The sequence below is a fragment of the Oncorhynchus nerka genome, unplaced genomic scaffold, assembly GCF_034236695.1.
Source record: "Oncorhynchus nerka isolate Pitt River unplaced genomic scaffold, Oner_Uvic_2.0 unplaced_scaffold_977, whole genome shotgun sequence".
Taxonomy (NCBI): domain Eukaryota; kingdom Metazoa; phylum Chordata; class Actinopteri; order Salmoniformes; family Salmonidae; genus Oncorhynchus; species Oncorhynchus nerka.
Window position 1 is genome coordinate 185,648 of NW_027040315.1, and position 20,835 is coordinate 206,482.

General features: G+C 46.5%; 1 protein-coding gene across 1 annotated transcript; it reads right to left on the reverse strand.

Moving 5' to 3' along the window:
• Positions 1-13,221: 13,221 nt before the first annotated feature.
• Positions 13,222-15,844, reverse strand: LOC135570329 (NXPE family member 3-like). Its single transcript, XM_065016457.1, has 5 exons — positions 15,717-15,844; positions 14,874-15,634; positions 14,438-14,508; positions 14,092-14,334; positions 13,222-13,964 (listed from the first exon to the last, which is right to left on the reverse strand). Exons 1-5 carry the CDS (start codon positions 15,807-15,809, stop codon positions 13,414-13,416), a joined length of 1,719 nt encoding a protein of 572 aa, XP_064872529.1. The 5' UTR covers positions 15,810-15,844; the 3' UTR covers positions 13,222-13,413.
• Between the last annotated feature and the right edge of the window lie 4,991 nt (positions 15,845-20,835).

A 20,835-nucleotide genomic window follows, 5' to 3' on the forward strand; every position in this document is an offset into this window, starting at 1 on the left:
CCCCCACCCTCTAACCACTAGACTACCTGCCTCCCCCTCTAACCACTAGACTACCTGCCTCTCCCCTCTAACCACTATGCTACCTGCCCCCCTTTAACCACTAGACTACCCCCCCCCCTAACCACTAGACTACCCCCCCCTCTAACCACTAGACTACCTGCCTCCCCCTCTAACCACTAGACTACCCCCCCCTCTAACCACTAGACTACCCCCCCCTCTAACCACTAGACTACCCCCCCCTCTAACCACTAGACTACCCCCCCTCTAACCACTAGACTACCCCCCTCTAACCACTAGACTACCTGCCTCCCCCTCTAACCACTAGACTACCCCCCTCTAACCACTAGACTACCCCCCCCCCTCTAACCACTAGACTACCCCCCCTCTAACCACTAGACTACCCCTCCCCCTCTAACCACTAGACTACCTGCCTCTCCCCTCTAACCACTAGACTACCCCCTCTAACCACTAGACTACCCCCCCCTAACCACTAGACTACCCCCCCCTAACCACTAGACTACCCCCTCTAACCACTAGACTACCTGCCTCCCCCTCTAACCACTAGACTACCTGCCTCCCCCTCTAACCACTAGACTACCCCCCCCCCTCTAACCACTAGACTACCTGCCTCCCCTCTAACCACTAGACTACCCCCCCCCCTCTAACCACTAGACTACCCCCACCTCTAACCACTAGACTACCTGCCCCCCCTCTAACCACTAGACTACCCCCCCTCTAACCACTAGACTACCCCCCTCTAACCACTAGACTACCTGCCTCCCCTCTAACCACTAGACTACCCCCCTCTAACCACTAGACTACCTGCCTCCCCTCTAACCACTAGACTACCCCCCTCTAACCACTAGGCTACCTGCCTCCCCTCTAACCACTAGACTACCCCCTCTAACCACTAGACTACCCCCCCCCTCTAACCACTAGACTACCCCCCCCTCTAACCACTAGACTACCCCCCCCTCTAACCACTAGACTACCCCCCCTCTAACCACTAGACTACCCCCCCTAACCACTAGACTACCTGCCTCCCCCTCTAACCACTAGACTACCCCCCCCTCTAACCACTAGACTACCCCCCTCTAACCACTAGACTACCCCCCTCCCCTCTAACCACTAGACTACCTGCCTCCCCCTCTAACCACTAGACTACCTGCCTCCCCCTCTAACCACTAGACTACCCCTCCCCTCTAACCACTAGACTACCCCCCTCTAACCACTAGACTACCCCCCCCCCCTCTAACCACTAGACTACCCCCCTCTAACCACTAGACTACCCCCCCTAACCACTAGACTACCCCCCCCTAACCACTAGACTACCCCCCCCCCCCCCTGAACATTCTTCAGGTGAACGTTAAACGTCAGTATGACTCAGGGGTTCGGTCCCATCCTGCTGTTGGACCTGGACCAGTCTGCTGTGAGACATCAGAGACCGTTTGGTCCCATCCTGCTGTTGGACCTGGACCAGTCTGCTGTGAGACATCAGAGACCGTTTGGTCCCATCCTGCTGTTGGACCTGGACCAGTCTGCTGTGAGACATCAGAGACCGTTTGGTCCCATCCTGCTGTTGGACCTGGACCAGTCTGCTGTGAGACATCAGAGACCGTTTGGTCCCATCCTGCTGTTGGACCTGGACCAGTCTGCTGTGAGACATCAGAGACCGTTTGTCACGCCCTGACCTTAGAGAGACGTTTTATTTCTCTATTTGGTTAGGTCAGGGTGTGATTTTGGGTTGGGCATTCTATGTTGTCTATTTCTTTGTTTTCGGCCGAGTATGGTTCCCAATCAGAGGCAGTTGTCTATCGTTGTCTCTGATTAGGAATCATACTTAGGCAGCCCTTTTTCCCACTTCCTGTTGTGGGATCTTGTTTTTTTTTGTTAGTTGCTGGTTTTAGTTGCTGACGTTCATTTGAATTAATTTTCAAAATGTACGCCTGCCACGCTGCATCTTGGTCTCGTTCCGACGACAGCCGCAACGTTGTTAAGCGCTGACATTCTGTCTGTGGTTCAGGTAATATGAATACTGAACTGCATCTTGGTCTCGTTCCGACGACAGCCCCAACGTTGTTAAGCGCTGACATTCTGTCTGTGGTTCAGGTAATATGAATACTGAACTGCATCTTGGTCTCGTTCCGACGACAGCCGCAACGTTGTTAAGCGCTGACATTCTGTCTGTGGTTCAGGTAATATGAATACTGAACTGCATCTTGGTCTCGTTCCGACGACAGCCCCAACGTTGTTAAGCGCTGACATTCTGTCTGTGGTTCAGGTAATATGAATACTGAACTGCATCTTGGTCTCGTTCCGACGACAGCCCCAACGTTGTTAAGCGCTGACATTCTGTCTGTGGTTCAGGTAATATGAATACTGAACTGCATCTTGGTCTCGTTCGACGACAGCCCCAACGTTGTTAAGCGCTGACATTCTGTCTGTGGTTCAGGTAATATGAATACTGAACTGCATCTTGGTCTCGTTCGACGACAGCCCCAACGTTGTTAAGCGCTGACATTCTGTCTGTGGTTCAGGTAATATGAATACTGAACTGCATCTTGGTCTCGTTCCGACGACAGCCGCAACGTTGTTAAGCGCTGACATTCTGTCTGTGGTTCAGGTAATATGAATACTGAACTGCATCTTGGTCTCGTTCTGACGACAGCCCCAACGTTGTTAAGCGCTGACATTCTGTCTGTGGTTCAGGTAATATGAATACTGAACTGCATCTTGGTCTCGTTCCGACGACAGCCCCAACGTTGTTAAGCGCTGACATTCTGTCTGTGGTTCAGGTAATATGAATACTGAACTGCATCTTGGTCTCGTTCCGACGACAGCCCCAACGTTGTTAAGCGCTGACATTCTGTCTGTGGTTCAGGTAATATGAATACTGAACTGTGCAGCTGCTCAAACTAACTCATTACATGTCATTATTTTTTGCTTCCCATATGAATAATCACCTCACAGGCAGGAGATTCCTTACATTCATTCAATAATGAGGCAGGAAACTCTTCACGTGATCACATCATCTCTGCTAAAAGCAAACGATACCCATTTTTCAGCTCATTTGTCAAAAAACAAACAAACAAAAAAAAGCATTTTGCCTGGGTACCACTTTGAGATCAGCAGTTTCCCGAGTCCTAAGTGTGTAGTAATTTCAGTGATTAAATACTTGACAAAAGGCTCCCAGAAAGCCCCTGTACCCAACTAGCAATGTCCACCTTGGACAAATAGGAAATATTGTTTGTGCTACAGAGAGATTGTGGAGATGGATCTAACTAATGGAATAACATGTGTGTGTTGGCCTCTGGTTGTAAGTGCTGCTGCCTGCAGGCTGACTGACTGGGTGGCTGACTGACTTGCTGGCTGCCTGGCTGGCTAACTGGCTGGCTGACTGACTGACTTGCTGGCTGGTTGGCATGCTAGTTATTGGAGCTGTGGATATGAAAGCCTCTCTCTGCCTCACAGCCTCTTGGGTCAGGCTAATTAAAATGTGAATGGCTTCTCAGTCAGATGCAGATGATTTTTAATGGGGAGAGTTGGAGCTGGGGGAGAGGGGGAGGAGGAGAGAGATGGAGCTGGATTGGGGAGAGGGGGAGGAGGAGAGAGATGGAGCTGGATTGGGGGAGAGGGGAGGGTGATGGTGCTGGACTGGGAGATTTTGTATGAGATAGGGGTAGGAGATATGGGGTCTGAGAGAGGGGGAGGAGATATGGGGTCTGAGAGAGGGGGTAGGAGATATGGGGTCTGGGAGAGTGGTAGGAGATATGAGGTCTGGGAGAGGGGGTAGGAGATATGGGGTCTGAGAGAGGGGGTAGGAGATATGGGGTCTGAGAGAGGGGGAGGAGATATGGGGTCTGAGAGAGGGGTAGGAGATATGGGGTCTGGGAGAGGGGGAAGACAATTTTATTGTCTTTCACTTTATATATTCACTTTATATATTATCTACCTCACTTGCTTTGGCAATGTTAACACATGTTTCCCATGCCAATAAAGCACTTGAATTGAATTGAATTGATATGGGGTCTGAGAGAGGGGGAGGAGATATGGGGTCTGAGAGAGGGGGAGGAGATATGGGGTCTGGGAGAGGGGGAGGAGATATGGGGTCTGGGAGAGGGGGTAGGAGATATGGGGTCTGAGAGAGGGGGTAGGAGATATGGGGTGAGGGGGAGGAGAGCACAGGAGGCTGGTGACACCTTCATTGGGGAGGACAGGCTCGTGGTAATGGAGCGGAATCAGTGGAATGGTATTAAACACATCAAACACGTGGTTTCCATGGTTTCTAGGTGTTTGATGACATTCCATTTGGCAGTGGGGAGTGGGGAGGGGAGATGGAGGGGGCTGGGAGAGATGGGGGGAGGAGGAGTGAGTGGGGAGGAGGGGAGGGGAGATGGGGTGGGGCTGGGGGAGACGGGGGAGGAGAGGGGGAGGGAGATGGAGCGGGACTGGGCTGGGGAGAGTGGGGATGAGGGGAGGAGAGGGGGCTGGGAGAGATGGGGGAGGAGGAGTGCGTGGGGAGGAGGGGAGGGGAGATGGGGGAGAGAGGGGAGGGAGATAGGGAGGGGGCTGGGGGAGACGGGGGAGGGGAGATGGAGCAGGGGGCTAGGGGGAGAGTGGGGATGAAGGGAAGGGGAGATGAGAGAGGGGCTGGGGGAGACGGGGGAGGGGGAGATGGAGCGGGTCTGGGGAGAGTGAGGATGAGGGGAGGAGAGGGGTCTGGGGAGAGTGAGGATGAGGGGAGGAGAGGGGGAGGGGAGATGGGGCGGGGGGAATCAAGGGAGACAAGAGAGGAGGATGGGGAAGAGATGGAAGCACACAAAATTAAATTAGCATTTTTTGAAGAAAGTAAAGTGTGTGTATCACATTTTATTCAACCAGGAAAATAAGAACAAATTATTACACTGATGTCAAGAGGAACAAGGCCTCCTGTGGGGATGGTGGCAGAGAGATAACAGACCAAACAGATAACACAGACAGAAGACTGGATGGTGGCAGAGAGATAACAGACCAAACACATAACACAGACAGAAGACTGGACGGTGGCAGAGAGATAACAGACCAAACGGATAACACAGACAGAAGACTGGACGGTGGCAGAGAGATAATAGACCAAAGGGATAACACAGACAGAAGACTGGACGGTGGCAGAGAGATAACAGACCAAACAGATAACACAGACAGAAGACTGGACGGTGGCAGAGAGATAACAGACCAAACAGATAACACAGACAGAAGACTGGACGGTGGCAGAGAGATAACAGACCAAACAGATAACACAGACAGAAGACTGGCTACAGCACAAATACACCAGACAGGGGATCTGTGTGTGTGTGTGTGTGTGTGTGTGTGTGTGTGTGTGTGTGTGTGTGTGTGTGTGTGTGTGTGTGTGTGTGTGCCATGCTCTTCTGGGTCTGGATGAGAAGCTTATCTTCACATCAAGCTGTTCAGTCTGACAAGGACAGCATTTAGACCCTGACAAGGACAGCCTTTAGACTCTTCAGTCTGACAAGGACAGCATTTAGACTCTTCAGTCTGACAAGGACAGCATTTAGACTTTTCAGTCTGACAAGGACAGCCTTTAGACTCTTCAGTCTGACAAGGACAGCCTTTAGACTCTTCAGTCTGACAAGGACAGCATTTAGACTTTTCAGCCTGACAAGGACAGCATTTAGACTCTTCAACCTGACAAGGACAGCATTTAGACCCTGACAAGGACAGCATTTAGACTCTTCAGTCTGACAAGGACAGCATTTAGACTCTTCAGTCTGACAAGGACAGCATTTAGACTCTTCAGCCTGACAAGGACAGCATTTAGACCCTGACAAGGACAGCATTTAGACTCTTCAGTCTGACAAGGACAGCCTGTAGACTCTTCAGTCTGACAAGGACAGAATTTAGACTCTTCAGCCTGACAAGGACAGCATTTAGACTCTTCAGCCTGACAAGGACAGCATTTAGACTCTTCAGCCTGACAAGGACAGCCTTTAGACTCTTCAGCCTGACAAGGACAGCATTTAGGCTCTTCAGCCTGACAAGGACAGCATTTAGACTCTTCAACCTGACAAGGACAGCATTTAGACCCTGACAAGGACAGCATTTAGACTCTTCAGCCTGACAAGGACAGCATTTAGACTCTTCAGTCTGACAAGAACAGCATTTAGACTCTTCAGCCTGACAAGGACAGCATTTAGACCCTGACAAGGACAGCATTTAGACTCTTAAGCCTGACAAGGACAGCATTTAGACCCTTCAGTCTGACAAGGACAGCATTTAGACTCTTCAGCCTGACAAGGACAGCATTTAGACCCTTCAGTCTGACAAGGACAGCATTTAGACTCTTCAGTCTGACAAGGACAGCATTTAGACTCTTCAGACAAGGATAGCATTTAGACTCTTCAGTCTGACAAGGACAGCATTTAGACTCTTCAGCCTGACAAGGACAGCATTTAGACTCTTCAGCCTGACAAGGACAGCATTTAGACCCTGACAAGGACAGCATTTAGACTCTTAAGCCTGACAAGGACAGCATTTAGACCCTTCAGTCTGACAAGGACAGCATTTAGACTCTTCAGCCTGACAAGGACAGCATTTAGACCCTTCAGTCTGACAAGGACAGCATTTAGACTCTTCAGTCTGACAAGGACAGCATTTAGACTCTTCAGACAAGGATAGCATTTAGACTCTTCAGTCTGACAAGGACAGCCTGTAGACTCTTCAGCCTGACAAGGACAGCATTTAGACCCTTCAGTCTGACAAGGACAGCATTTAGACTCTTCAGTCTGACAAGGACTGCATTTAGACCCTTCAGTCTGACAAGGACAGCATTTAGACTCTTCAGTCTGACAAGGACAGCATTTAGACTCTTCAGTCTGACAAGGACAGCATTTAGACTCTTCAGCCTGACAAGGACAGCATTTAGACTCTTCAGCCTGACAAGGACAGCATTTAGACTCTTCAGCCTGACAAGGACAGCATTTAGACCCTTCAGTCTGACAAGGACAGCATTTAGACTCTTCAGTCTGACAAGGACAGCATTTAGACTCTTCAGACAAGGATAGCATTTAGACTCTTCAGTCTGACAAGGCCAGCATTTAGACTCTTCAGCCTGACAATGACAGCATTTAGACTCTTCAGCCTGACAAGGACAGCATTTAGACCCTGACAAGGACAGCATTTAGACTCTTAAGCCTGACAAGGACAGCATTTAGACCCTTCAGTCTGACAAGGACAGCATTTAGACTCTTCAGCCTGACAAGGACAGCATTTAGACCCTTCAGTCTGACAAGGACAGCATTTAGACTCTTCAGTCTGACAAGGACAGCATTTAGACTCTTCAGACAAGGATAGCATTTAGACTCTTCAGTCTGACAAGGACAGCCTGTAGACTCTTCAGCCTGACAAGGACAGCATTTAGACCCTTCAGTCTGACAAGGACAGCATTTAGACTCTTCAGTCTGACAAGGACTGCATTTAGACCCTTCAGTCTGACAAGGACAGCATTTAGACTCTTCAGTCTGACAAGGACAGCATTTAGACTCTTCAGTCTGACAAGGACAGCATTTAGACTCTTCAGTCTGACAAGAACAGCATTTAGACTCTTCAGCCTGACAAGGACAGCATTTAGACCCTGACAAGGACAGCATTTAGACTCTTAAGCCTGACAAGGACAGCATTTAGACCCTTCAGTCTGACAAGGACAGCATTTAGACTCTTCAGCCTGACAAGGACAGCATTTAGACCCTTCAGTCTGACAAGGACAGCATTTAGACTCTTCAGTCTGACAAGGACAGCATTTAGACTCTTCAGACAAGGATAGCATTTAGACTCTTCAGTCTGACAAGGACAGCATTTAGACTCTTCAGCCTGACAAGGACAGCATTTAGACTCTTCAGCCTGACAAGGACAGCATTTAGACCCTGACAAGGACAGCATTTAGACTCTTAAGCCTGACAAGGACAGCATTTAGACCCTTCAGTCTGACAAGGACAGCATTTAGACTCTTCAGCCTGACAAGGACAGCATTTAGACCCTTCAGTCTGACAAGGACAGCATTTAGACTCTTCAGTCTGACAAGGACAGCATTTAGACTCTTCAGACAAGGATAGCATTTAGACTCTTCAGTCTGACAAGGACAGCCTGTAGACTCTTCAGCCTGACAAGGACAGCATTTAGACCCTTCAGTCTGACAAGGACAGCATTTAGACTCTTCAGTCTGACAAGGACTGCATTTAGACCCTTCAGTCTGACAAGGACAGCATTTAGACTCTTCAGTCTGACAAGGACAGCATTTAGACTCTTCAGTCTGACAAGGACAGCATTTAGACTCTTCAGCCTGACAAGGACAGCATTTAGACTCTTCAGCCTGACAAGGACAGCATTTAGACTCTTCAGCCTGACAAGGACAGCATTTAGACCCTTCAGTCTGACAAGGACAGCATTTAGACTCTTCAGTCTGACAAGGACAGCATTTAGACTCTTCAGACAAGGATAGCATTTAGACTCTTCAGTCTGACAAGGACAGCATTTAGACTCTTCAGCCTGACAAGGACAGCATTTAGACTCTTCAGCCTGACAAGGACAGCATTTAGACCCTGACAAGGACAGCATTTAGACTCTTAAGCCTGACAAGGACAGCATTTAGACCCTTCAGTCTGACAAGGACAGCATTTAGACTCTTCAGCCTGACAAGGACAGCATTTAGACCCTTCAGTCTGACAAGGACAGCATTTAGACTCTTCAGTCTGACAAGGACAGCATTTAGACTCTTCAGACAAGGATAGCATTTAGACTCTTCAGTCTGACAAGGACAGCCTGTAGACTATTCAGCCTGACAAGGACAGCATTTAGACCCTTCAGTCTGACAAGGACAGCATTTAGACTCTTCAGTCTGACAAGGACTGCATTTAGACCCTTCAGTCTGACAAGGACAGCATTTAGACTCTTCAGTCTGACAAGGACAGCATTTAGACTCTTCAGCCTGACAAGGACAGCATTTAGACTCTTCAGCCTGACAAGGACAGCCTGTAGACTCTTCAGTCTGACAAGGACAGCCTTTAGACCCTTCAGTCTGACAAGGACAGCATTTAGACTCTTCAGTCTGACAAGGACAGCCTTTAGACTCTTCAGCCTGACAGGGACAGCATTTAGACTCTTCAGACAAGGACAGCATTTAGTTGCCAGAATATTTAGTTTCTTTTTTTCATGTAGTTATGTTCAGAGGTTTGGGTGGCTTGGATGAATGGTAACGTCTGAATGGCTGAAGTCTGACCGCGTCTGAGATGATCCAGTTCAACGAGTGGAAATAGAAAAGACGTAGATATTTACTCTGCTATCATCCTTTCTGTTGATATTTACTCTGACATCATCCTTTCTGTTGATATTTACTCTGCTATCATCCTTTCTGTTGATATTTACTCTGCTATCATCCTTTCTGTTGATATTTACTCTGCTATCATCCTTTCTGTTGGTATTTACACTACTATCATCCCTTTCTGTTGGTATTTACACTACTATCATCCCTTTCTGTTGATATTTACTCTGCTATCATCCTTTCTGTTGATATTTACACTTCTATCATCCCTTTCTGTTGATATTTACACTGCTATCATCCTTTCTGTTGATATTTACTCTACTATCATCCTTTCTGTTGATATTTACTCGACTATCATCCTTTCTGTAGATATTTACACTTCTATCATCCATTTCTGTTGATATTTACACTGCTATCATCCTTTCTGTTGATATTTACACTACTATCATCCTATTTTGATATTGAAATGGACAATAAATACATATTGCCAGTGTCATGACGCTGGCCCTTTTTAGTGAATAGGCTAGCAGAGATGTGAACAACCCCCCCCTCTCCTGTTAGGAGGGGAGGGGGTGGGCCGTTTTACAACTTATCCCCCACTTCATAAATCCCGTAAAGAGACTCTCCCTGGCCATGCAGTATGGAGAGAGAGAGAGAGAGTTTCACAGAAGAACAAAGAAACTCCAGCCAAATTCTACTACATCCCAGATTTTGAGAATAGAACAATGCTCATATTTTGGAGAATGTGTCGGTCGGTGGAGAAGCAACATTGTCCATTTTGTTTTATGTTTATGACCTCCTGAAAGACAATCCAACCCCATTACCCTAACTCTGTTTATACAGGCTCCTCAATTATGAGGCTTGCATCTAATTACTGTATCAAATGAATGAGTAAAGATGAAACTATTTGCGAAATTATGTAATGTGATGTTAACCTTTTAAAATGAGGGAATTGGCCTTCATTGTAAAGGTTAACTGTCAGTAGCCACGCCCAAGTGAATAGGCATTGGTTGGAAATCATGAAACAACCCCTTTTCTACATTTCTAAAATAGCCCCCATGACCCAATGTCAATTAAGTTCCAAATAACGGGAGGACTTGTCCTCATGTTTAAAAAGGGCTAATTCTAATTTCAACCCTACAGGCCAGGAAACGTGAGAGCTTGCACTACACGTGAAATGGTATGAACTCTGAACTAACTGATCACTTAAGAGGAAGTAGTTGACAGCCTAACAGACTGCAGTTGGAAAGGTAGCAAATCTAGTACGAGAACACTGATCGACGTGGACGAATCTCCAGAGTGAGATGAACCTCTCAGACCAGATAACCAACAATTTACCCACGTTCAGATGTGTAAGGGTTTTCCTCCTCTTCATCTGAAGAGGAGAGGCGAGAAGGATCGGAGGACCAATATGCGGCGTGATAAGTGTCCATGGTTCTTTTAATAAGAAATACTTAACATGAACACAACTGAATACAAAAACAATAAACGTGAAAACGAACGAAACCCAAAACAGTAACGTGTGGTGAAAAACACAGACACGGAAACAAACACCCACCAACAAACAATGAAACCCAGGCTACCTAAGTATGATTCTCAATCAGAGACAACTAATGACACCTGCCTCTGATTGAGAACCATACTAGGCCGAAACATAGAAATCCCCAAAATCATAGAAAAACAAACATAGACTGCCCACCCCAACTCACACCCTGACCATACTAAATAAAGACAAAACAAAAGAAATAAAGGTCAGAACGTGACAAGATGAGACTGACGTGAGGTAAAGAATAATTCATTGACAGAAGATCAGATATTCAAACATTTTGAAGAGTTATATTTGGAAAATTATAACTTTGTAATCTGAATATTTTCCGTGGTGCCCCAACTTCCTAGGTAATTAAATTGACATGATTAGTTTAATCACGTAATAATAATAATTACACATCATTTATTTGATACAATAACAGTATTCACCTTTAATGATACCAAAGACACAACACCAGACTCTGGAATTTCACAGATAATTGATTTCAGTGACTTTTTAGAAAGGATTGTATTACAGCCTGAATTTAAAACATCTACACCCATCTACACAAAATACCACATAATGACAAAGTGAATTTTTTTTTATTTTTTAAATGTTTGTCAAATGTAAATATCTAATTTACATAAGTATTCACACACCTGAGTGTTAGAATCACATGTGGCAGCGACTACAGCAGTGAGTCTTTATGGGTACAGTTCCAGTCAACATTTTGGAAACACCGACTCATTTCTTGATTTTATTTGTACTATTATCTACATTGTTGAATAATAGTGAAAAATTCAAAAACTATGAAATAACACATATGGAATCACGTAGTAACCAAAAAAGGTGTTACACAAATCAAAATAGATTTTATATTTTATATTCTTCAAATAAGAATCTTCTTCTTCACCCTTTGCCTTGATGACAGCTTTGCACACTCTTGGCATTCTCTCAACCATCTTCATGAGGAATGCTTTTCCAACGGTCTTGAAGGAGTTACCACATATGCCGAGCACTTGTTGGCTGCTTTTCCTTCACTCTGCGGTCCAACTCATCCTAAACCATTTCAATTGGGTTGAGGTCAGGTGATTGTGGAGGCCAGGTCATCTGATGCAGCACTCCTTCACTCTCCTTCTTGGTCAAATAGCCCTTACACAGCCTGGAGGTTTGTTTTGGGTCATTGTCCTGTTGAAAAACAAATGATAGTCCCACTAAGCACAAACCAGATGGAATGGTGTATCGCTGCAGAATGCTGTGGTAACCATGCTGGTTAAGTGTGCCTTGAATTCTAAATAAATCACAGACAATGTCAACAGCAAAGCACCATCACACCTCCTCCTCCATGCTTCACGGTGGGAACCACACATGCGGAGAACATCCGTTCACCTACTCTGCATCTCACAAAGACACGGCGGTTGGAACCAAAATCTCAAATTTGGACTCATCAGACCAAAGGACAGATTTCCACCAGTCTAATGTTCATTGGTTGCGTTTCTTGGTCCAAGCAGCAAGTCTCTTCTTATTGGTGATCTTTAGTAGTGGTTTCTTTGCAGCAATTCGACCGTGAAGGCCTGATTCACACAGTCTCATCTGAACAGTTGATGTTGAGATGTGTCTGTTACTTGAACTCTGTGATGCATTTATTTGGGCTGCAATCTGAGGTGCAGTTAACTCTAATGAACTTATCCTCTGCAGCAGAGGTAACTCTGGGTTTTTCTTTCCTGTGGCGGTCCTCATGAGAGCCAGTTTCATCATAGCGCTTGATGGTTTTTGCAACTGCACTTTTAAGAAACTTTTAAAGTTCTTGACATTTTCCGGATTGATTGACCTTCATGACTTAAAGTCATTCTGGACTATCGCTTCTCTTTGCTCATTTGAGCTGTGCTTGCCATAATATGGCTATCTTCTGTATACCACCCCTCACAACACAACTGATTGGCTCAAAAGCATTTAGAAGGAAAGAAATTCCACAAATGTACCTTTAACAAGTGTCATGGTTGTCCTGTGAGGATCACAATGGGTCAGATCAGCTTGACAATAGCTGATAACAACCAGACCAGGAGGGCACTGGGCCGGTTTTGACACCTCCACACCAGGTCGTAAATTAAGCAGTAAATTGAGAGTACTCGCTCTCTACCCTCCAGTGTTGGCTAAAGGACTGTCCCTTTGTCTCCAGAGACTTTTGCCCGCCCAAAAACTCTAACGTCCAAAAAAGTGGATAATGGAACAATAATTCTAACATAAAGAACGTGAATGGGAATGGTCAGTGCGGAGATATGGAAAACTAATGTCATATGGTTGATTGATTGTTTTGTGATGCCATTAACCCTTGTGGTCAGACCCGCACAGTTTAAAAACACTCAAGACATTCAAAGAATCACGTAAAAAAAAGCCCAAACTTTATTTTGTCTCGTCAGACTTTTCAGGAAGAAGAAATACAAAAACGTTTAAGGACCAGAACCTTCCAGAACGAAGGGAACCTTCTGCTCCAGACTACATGACAAGTCATCGAAGAGACACAGACAACTAAGAAGGACACTTTGTTGGCTACAACATTATTCAATTTTTATCATGTTCTTGATGATAGGGGGCAGACACCAGAGAGGATTGTGTTTATCATGTTCTTGATGATGGGGGGGGCTGGGTGAAGATCATGGGGGAGGTGGTGGGCAAGGGTCATCTCCCAGGCATCCAGCAGCATCACATCCAGACCCCTGAACATGGCCTTGAGCACCCTGTCCAGCTGGGTCAAGATCCAGTCACTGTTGATGAAGTTGTCCTTCCTTTGGTCCAGGTTGGCAGAGCGCACAACTACTACGGTCCCCGGAGCTCGGTTCAGAAGGCGAACCACCGCCTTTCGAATACGTCGTAGTCGGCGAATGTAGGCCTGCAGAGGGAAAAAGCTGAAATGGGTCGAAACGCTGATGACGACAACAGTGTCTGAACCACCGGCCAGGCCGTCCAGCTCATTAGCTACATAGTGCAGCTGACTGACACTGAGAGGGGGCCAGAATATGGGGGGTCCGTGGCAGCGGTACTTCAACAGGATGTTGTTGGGTATATTCACTGCCATGAATGGCCCCGCTCTCACATGACTTCTAAGGTTGAACTTCTTCAGCTCTGAGAGAGAGAGAGAGAGAGAGAGAGAGAGAGGGAGAGAGAGAAAGAGAGAGAAAGAGAGATCATTTTTACACACCTGAGACAAAGTCGGGTGTAAGATGTAACAGGTTTGGCAAACAACACTCACCTGGCACAAAGCTGGTGAGGTAGTCATAGTACTGTCTAACGGTGGAGTCTCCGTACATGTAAACCTGCTTGCCCTTCAGACACTGGATAACGGCAGCGGGGTCGTTAAACTGGCGTATTACGACACCATCCAGCGCCCGCCATGACCCTTGGTAGTAATACCCAGAGGGAGGGGTCCTGGAGGGGAGGGGAGGGGTCCTGATAGGTGCTGCCGCTACACTGCTGCTTTCCTCATCTGGTTTGTCTGAAATGCGGAAGTTGCCGTGATGCACAAAGCTACCATCACTTTACAGATACAATCACATTTTTTCTTCACACTCTGCAATAATTTTTTGCAAAATTCCCACCTTTCTCCTTTGGCAGCACAGTGACGCTGTCAGACCCCGTTGCATGAATATGCACGTTGATGTTGATGCCACTAAAAAAAATAATAATAATTTTACGTGATTAGATAAAAAACTGTAGCAAGCTATACCATTCACCTGAACCACTGTGTAATCTGGGGGGAGAAAAGCATAAATACTGCATAGCAGTAAGATGAAACAGACAGTGCACTTTGGACTCGATTCAATCTCCCAAGTTCATCACTACAGCTGTGAAATTAAAAGGTAATTTCCCATTGAGCCGACATATTGAGCCGACATATTGGCCGTGAATGCAGTCTTCGCTACCAGCGGTAACATTGCCTTTCAATGTCAAATCGTGCTACAACGCTGAACTTCAGCCTTACGGATTGAATAGAGGCCTTATTCACACACACATTATGTTTTACCTCCTACTAACCTCTGGAAGAGCAGCGCTTCTTTGCTGGTCAGATGTTGCAGATATGTCTGGGAGCTTGCCTTGAAGTGGTTGATCCGCGTGTCACAAGCCAGCTGCTTGGGCTTATAGCAGAACCAAGGTTCCCCCGTACGGGGGTCTGTGTAATCGCACAGTGGCTGCTGGTTGTTCGGCAGACACAGGTTACACTCGGTGGTCTCAGACAATAATCCAGAACGGAACAGGCTCTTGGAAGGCACCCAGTTTAGCCGTTCCTCTTGTAAGCGTCGTAGAAGATAAACTGCCTCGCTAGGATGGACCAGTGTCACCTCCACCCATACAGACCCTTCCCAGAGTAATGGAAAAATAGCAGAGTAGGTCCCATTCAAGTGGTCTAGTACCTGTCCTGCAACGCCCGCACCCAATTCTGGGGAGTGCAGCCGGGCCAGCAGGAAGTCCCCGCCACGGCTCTTGGGACGCCTCTGGAAATCGTTCATAAGGACCAGAGCCTCTAGCTGGTCCCCGACGTGCCTCTCTCTCCCTCCCCCTGCTGGAAGGATTGCAAACAGACTGTGTGCAGGGTCACTGGTCTGGTCCAGGGGTGTCGTCACGGCCAGAGGCTCTGGCCCAGCGATGGACTCCAGGAGGGAACTATCTTCCAGAGCCTCCTCGATAGAGGGCTCCTGGACCAGGTGGCTACAGAAGAAGCTCAGCTTGCGATCGAGGCCAGGAGGAGAGCCCTCGGAGCGGATGCTGCTTAAGTCCAATGTACTGTTGAGCTTCCACTATGGAGGAGATTAGAGGTCACTAAAGGGGAGAGGTGTGTAGGCTGATGCAGGTAGATAGTGATAGAAGCAAGGTCCTCACCTCCAGAATGTTGATGTTACGGAACAGGAAGAAGAGGCCTGACAGAGCCAGCAGGAGGAAGATGCAGACATATTTCGACTGACAGTCCCACATGGCTCCTGTCTAGGGTTCCAAAGGGAGGGTATTTTAATGGAATCTTTATTAATTCTGAAGGTATTCAGACCCTTCCCTTTCTCCACATTTTCTTATGTTACAGCCTTATTCTAAAATGAATTAAATATAATGTTTTCCTCATCAATCTACACACAATAACCCATAATGACATCACACTACCCCATAATGATATCACAATACCCCATAATGACAAAACGAAAACAGGTTTTTAGAAAAAACAGAAATAACTTATTTACATAAGTATTCAGATCCTTTTGCTATAAGACTCAACATTTTTGCTCAGGTGCGTCCGGTTTCCATTGATCATCCTTGAGATGTTTCGACAACTTGATTGGAGTCCACCTGTGGTAAATTCAGTTGATTGGACATGATTTGGAAAGGGCACACACCTGTCTATATAAGGTCCCACAGTTGACAGTACATGTCAGAGCAAAAACCAAGCCATGAGGTCTAAGGAATTGTCTGTAGAGCTCCAAGACAGGATTGTGCCGAGGCACAGATCTGGGGAAGGGCACCAAAACAATTCTGCAGCATTGAAGGTCCTCAAGAACACAGTGGCCTCCATCATTCTTAAATGGAAGATGTTTGGAACCACCAAGACTCTTCCTAGAGCTGGCCACCCAGCTAAACTTAGCAATCGGGGGAGAAGGGCTTTGGTCAGGGAGTTGACCAAGAGCCCCATGGTTACTCTGACAGAGCTCCAGAGTTCCTCTGTGGAGATGGGAGAACATTCCAGAAGGACAACCATCTCTGCAGCACTCCACCAATCAGGCCAATATGGTAGAGACAAAACAACACAGGAGTGGTATCAGAACAAGTCTCTGAATGTCCTTGAGTGGCCCAGCCAGAGCCTGGACTTGAACCCGATCGAACATCTCTGGAGAGACCTGAAAATAGCTGTGCAGCAACGCTCCCCATCCAACCTGATAGAGCTGGAGAGGATCTGCAGAGAAGAATGGGAGAAACTCCCCAAATACAGGTGTGCCAAGCTTATATTGTCATACCAAAGAAGACTCGAGGCTGTAATCGCTGCCAAAGGTGCTTAAAAAAATACTGAGTAAAGGGTCTGATGTAAATGTGATAATTCGTTTTTTTATTTTGAATAAATTTGCAAAAAATATCTAAACCTGTTTTTGCTTTGTCATTATGGGGTATTGTGTGTAGATTTACGAGGAAAATAACAATTTATTCAATTTTAGAATAAGGCTGTAACATAACAAAATGTGAAGGGATCTGAATGCTTGATCTGAATGGATCCGAAAGACTTAAATGGCTTACAATGATCAACATGTATGGCACTTACACAAATGACTGATGATCCGCTGAGAGAAATTGATTATAAAAAGATTATGGAGGCTGTTTTGTCATACTTCAGTGCGGCTTTTGACATTATCGACCATAGTCTGTTGACGATGAAAAACACATGTTTTATGGCTTTACTTTATATATTGTGGATAAAGAGTTACCGGTCTAACACAGCAGAGGGTGTTCTTTAATGGAAGCCTCTCACACAAAAATCCAGGTAGAATCAGGAATTCCCAGGGCAGCTGTTTAGGTCCCTTACTTTTTAAATGTTTTACTAACGACATGCCACTGGCATTGAGTAAAGCCAGTGTCTACGTATGCGGATGACTCAACACTGTACACGTCAGCTACTACAGTGACTGAAATGACTGCAGTTAGTTTCAGAATGGGTGGCAAGGAATAAGTTAGCCCTAAATATTTTAAAAGCATTGTATTTGGGACAAAACATTCACTAAACCATATACCTCAACTAAATCTTGGAATAAATAACGTGAAAATGTAACAGGTTGAGGTGACTAAACTGCTTGGAGTAACCCTGGACTGTAAACTGTCATGGTCAAAACATGTTGATACAACAGCAGAAGTCTATACATTAAAAAAGTGTTGCTCTGCAGTCTTAACAGCACTATCATCAAGGCAGGTCCTACAGGCTCTAGTTTTGTGGCACCTGGACTACTGTTCAGTAGTGTGGTCAGTCTTAACAGCACTATCATCAAGGCAGGTCCTACAGGCTCTAGTTTTGTGGCACCTGGACTACTGTTCAGTAGTGTGGTCAGTCTTAACAGCACTATCATCAAGGCAGGTCCTACAGGCTCTAGTTTTGTGGCACACCTGGACTACTGTTCAGTAGTGTGGTCAGTCTTAACAGCACTATCATCAAACCAGGTCCTACAGGCTCTAGTTTTGTCGCACCTGGACTACTGTTCAGTAGTGTGGTCAGTCTTAACAGCACTATCATCAAGGCAGGTCCTACAGGCTCTAGTTTTGTGGCACCTGGACTACTGTTCAGTAGTGTGGTCAGTCTTAACAGCACTATCATCAAGGCAGGTCCTACAGGCTCTAGTTTTGTGGCACCTGGACTACTGTTCAGTAGTGTGGTCAGTCTTAACAGCACTATCATCAAGGCAGGTCCTACAGGCTCTAGTTTTGTGGCACCTGACTACTGTTCAGTAGTGTGGTCAGTCTTAACAGCACTATCATCAAGGCAGGTCCTACAGGCTCTAGTTTTGTGGCACCTGGACTACTGTTCAGTAGTGTGGTCAGTCTTAACAGCACTATCATCAAGGCAGGTCCTACAGGCTCTAGTTTTTGTGGCACCTGGACTACTGTTCAGTAGTGTGGTCAGTCTTAACAGCACTATCATCAAGGCAGGTCCTACAGGCTCTAGTTTGTGGCACCTGGACTACTGTTCAGTAGTGTGGTCAGTCTTAACAGCACTATCATCAAGGCAGGTCCTACAGGCTCTAGTTTTGTGGCACCTGGACTACTGTTCAGTAGTGTGGTCAGTCTTAACAGCACTATCATCAAGGCAGGTCCTACAGGCTCTAGTTTTGTGGCACCTACTGTTCAGAGTGTGGTCAGTCTTAACAGCACTATCATCAAGGCAGGTTCTACAGGCTAGTTTTGTGGCACCTGGACTACTGTCAGTAGTTGGTCAAACAGCACTATCATCAAGGCAGGTCCTACAGGCTCTAGTTTTGTGGCACCTGGACTACTGTTCAGTAGTGTGGTCAGTCTTAACAGCACTATCATCAAGGCAGGTCCTACAGGCTCTAGTTTTGTGGCACCTGGACTACTGTTCAGTAGTGTGGTCAGCACTATCATCAAGGCAGGTCCTACAGGCTCTAGTTTTGTGGCACCTGGACTACTGTTCAGTAGTGTGGTCAGTCTTAACAGCACTATCATCAAGGCAGGTCCTACAGGCTCTAGTTTTGTGGCACCTGGACTACTGTTCAGTAGTGTGGTCAGTCTTAACAGCACTATCATCAAGGCAGGTCCTACAGGCTCTAGTTTTGTGGCACCTGGACTACTGTTCAGTAGTGTGGTCAGTCTTAACAGCACTATCATCAAGGCAGGTCCTACAGGCTCTAGTTTTGTGGCACCTGGACTACTGTTCAGTAGTGTGGTCAGTCTTAACAGCACTATCATCAAGGCAGGTCCTACAGGCTCTAGTTTTGTGGCACCTGGACTACTGTTCAGTAGTGTGGTCAGTCTTAACAGCACTATCATCAAGGCAGGTCCTACAGGCTCTAGTTTTGTGGCACCTGGACTACTGTTCAGTAGTGTGGTCAGTCTTAACAGCACTATCATCAAGGCAGGTCCTACAGGCTCTAGTTTTGTGGCACCTGACTACTGTTCAGTAGTGTGGTCAGTCTTAACAGCACTATCATCAAGGCAGTCCTACAGGCTCTAGTTTTGTGGCACCTGGACTACTGTTCAGTAGTGTGGTCAGTCTTAACAGCACTATCATCAAGGCAGGTCCTACAGGCTCTGTTTTGTGGCACCTGGACTACTGTTCAGTAGTGTGGTCAGTCTTAACAGCACTATCATCAAGGCAGGTCCTACAGGCTCTAGTTTTGTGGCACCTGGACTACTGTTCAGTAGTGTGGTCAGTCTTAACAGCACTATCATCAAGGCAGGTCCTACAGGCTCTAGTTTTGTGGCACCTGGACTACTGCTCAGTAGTGTGGTCAGTCTTAACAGCACTATCATCAAGGCAGGTCCTACAGGCTCTAGTTTTGTGGCACCTGGACTACTGTTCAGTAGTGGTCAGTCTTAACAGCACTATCATCAAGGCAGGTCCTACAGGCTCTAGTTTTGTGGCACCTGACTACTGTTCAGTAGTGTGGTCAGTCTTAACAGCACTATCATCAAGGCAGGTCCTACAGGCTCTAGTTTTGTGGCACCTGGACTACTGTTCAGTAGTGTGGTCAGTCTTAACAGCACTATCATCAAGGCAGGTCCTACAGGCTCTAGTTTTGTGGCACCTGGACTACTGTTCAGTAGTGTGGTCAGGCCCTAACAGCACTATCATCAAGGCAGGTCCTACAGGCTCTAGTTTTGTGGCACCTGACTACTGTTCAGTAGTGTGGTCAGTCTAACAGCACTATCATCAAGGCAGGTCCTACAGGCTCTAGTTTTGTGGCACCTGGACTACTGTTCAGTAGTGTGGTCAGTCTTAACAGCACTATCATCAAGGCAGGTCCTACAGGCTCTAGTTTTGTGGCACCTGGACTACTGTTCAGTAGTGTGGTCAGTCTTAACAGCACTATCATCAAGGCAGTCCTACAGGCTCTAGTTTTGTGGCACCTGGACTACTGTTCAGTAGTGTGGTCAGTCTTAACAGCACTATCATCAAGGCAGGTCCCACAGGCTCTAGTTTTGTGGCACCTGGACTACTGTTCAGTAGTGTGGTCAGTCTTAACAGCACTATCATCAAGGCAGGTCCTACAGGCTCTAGTTTTGTGGCACCTGGACTACTGTTCAGTAGTGTGGTCAGTCTTAACAGCACTATCATCAAGGCAGGTCCTACAGGCTCTAGTTTTGTGGCACCTGGACTACTGTTCAGTAGTGTGGTCAGTCTTAACAGCACTATCATCAAGGCAGGTCCTACAGGCTCTAGTTTTGTGGCACCTGGACTACTGTTCAGTAGTGTGGTCAGTCTTAACAGCACTATCATCAAGGCAGGTCCTACAGGCTC

Bases quoted from the DNA above. Each gene is read 5' to 3' on its own strand.
- LOC135570329 (XM_065016457.1), bottom strand. From the start codon at position 15,809: ATGTGGGACTGTCAGTCGAAATATGTCTGCATCTTCCTCCTGCTGGCT. The intron at 14,509-14,873 runs GTTAGTAGGAGG...TATTTTTTTTAG, and splicing joins GAAGCGCTGCTCTTCCAGAG to TGGCATCAACATCAACGTGC. The intron at 13,965-14,091 runs GTGAGTGTTGTT...TCTCTCTCTCAG, and splicing joins CCTCACCAGCTTTGTGCCAG to AGCTGAAGAAGTTCAACCTT.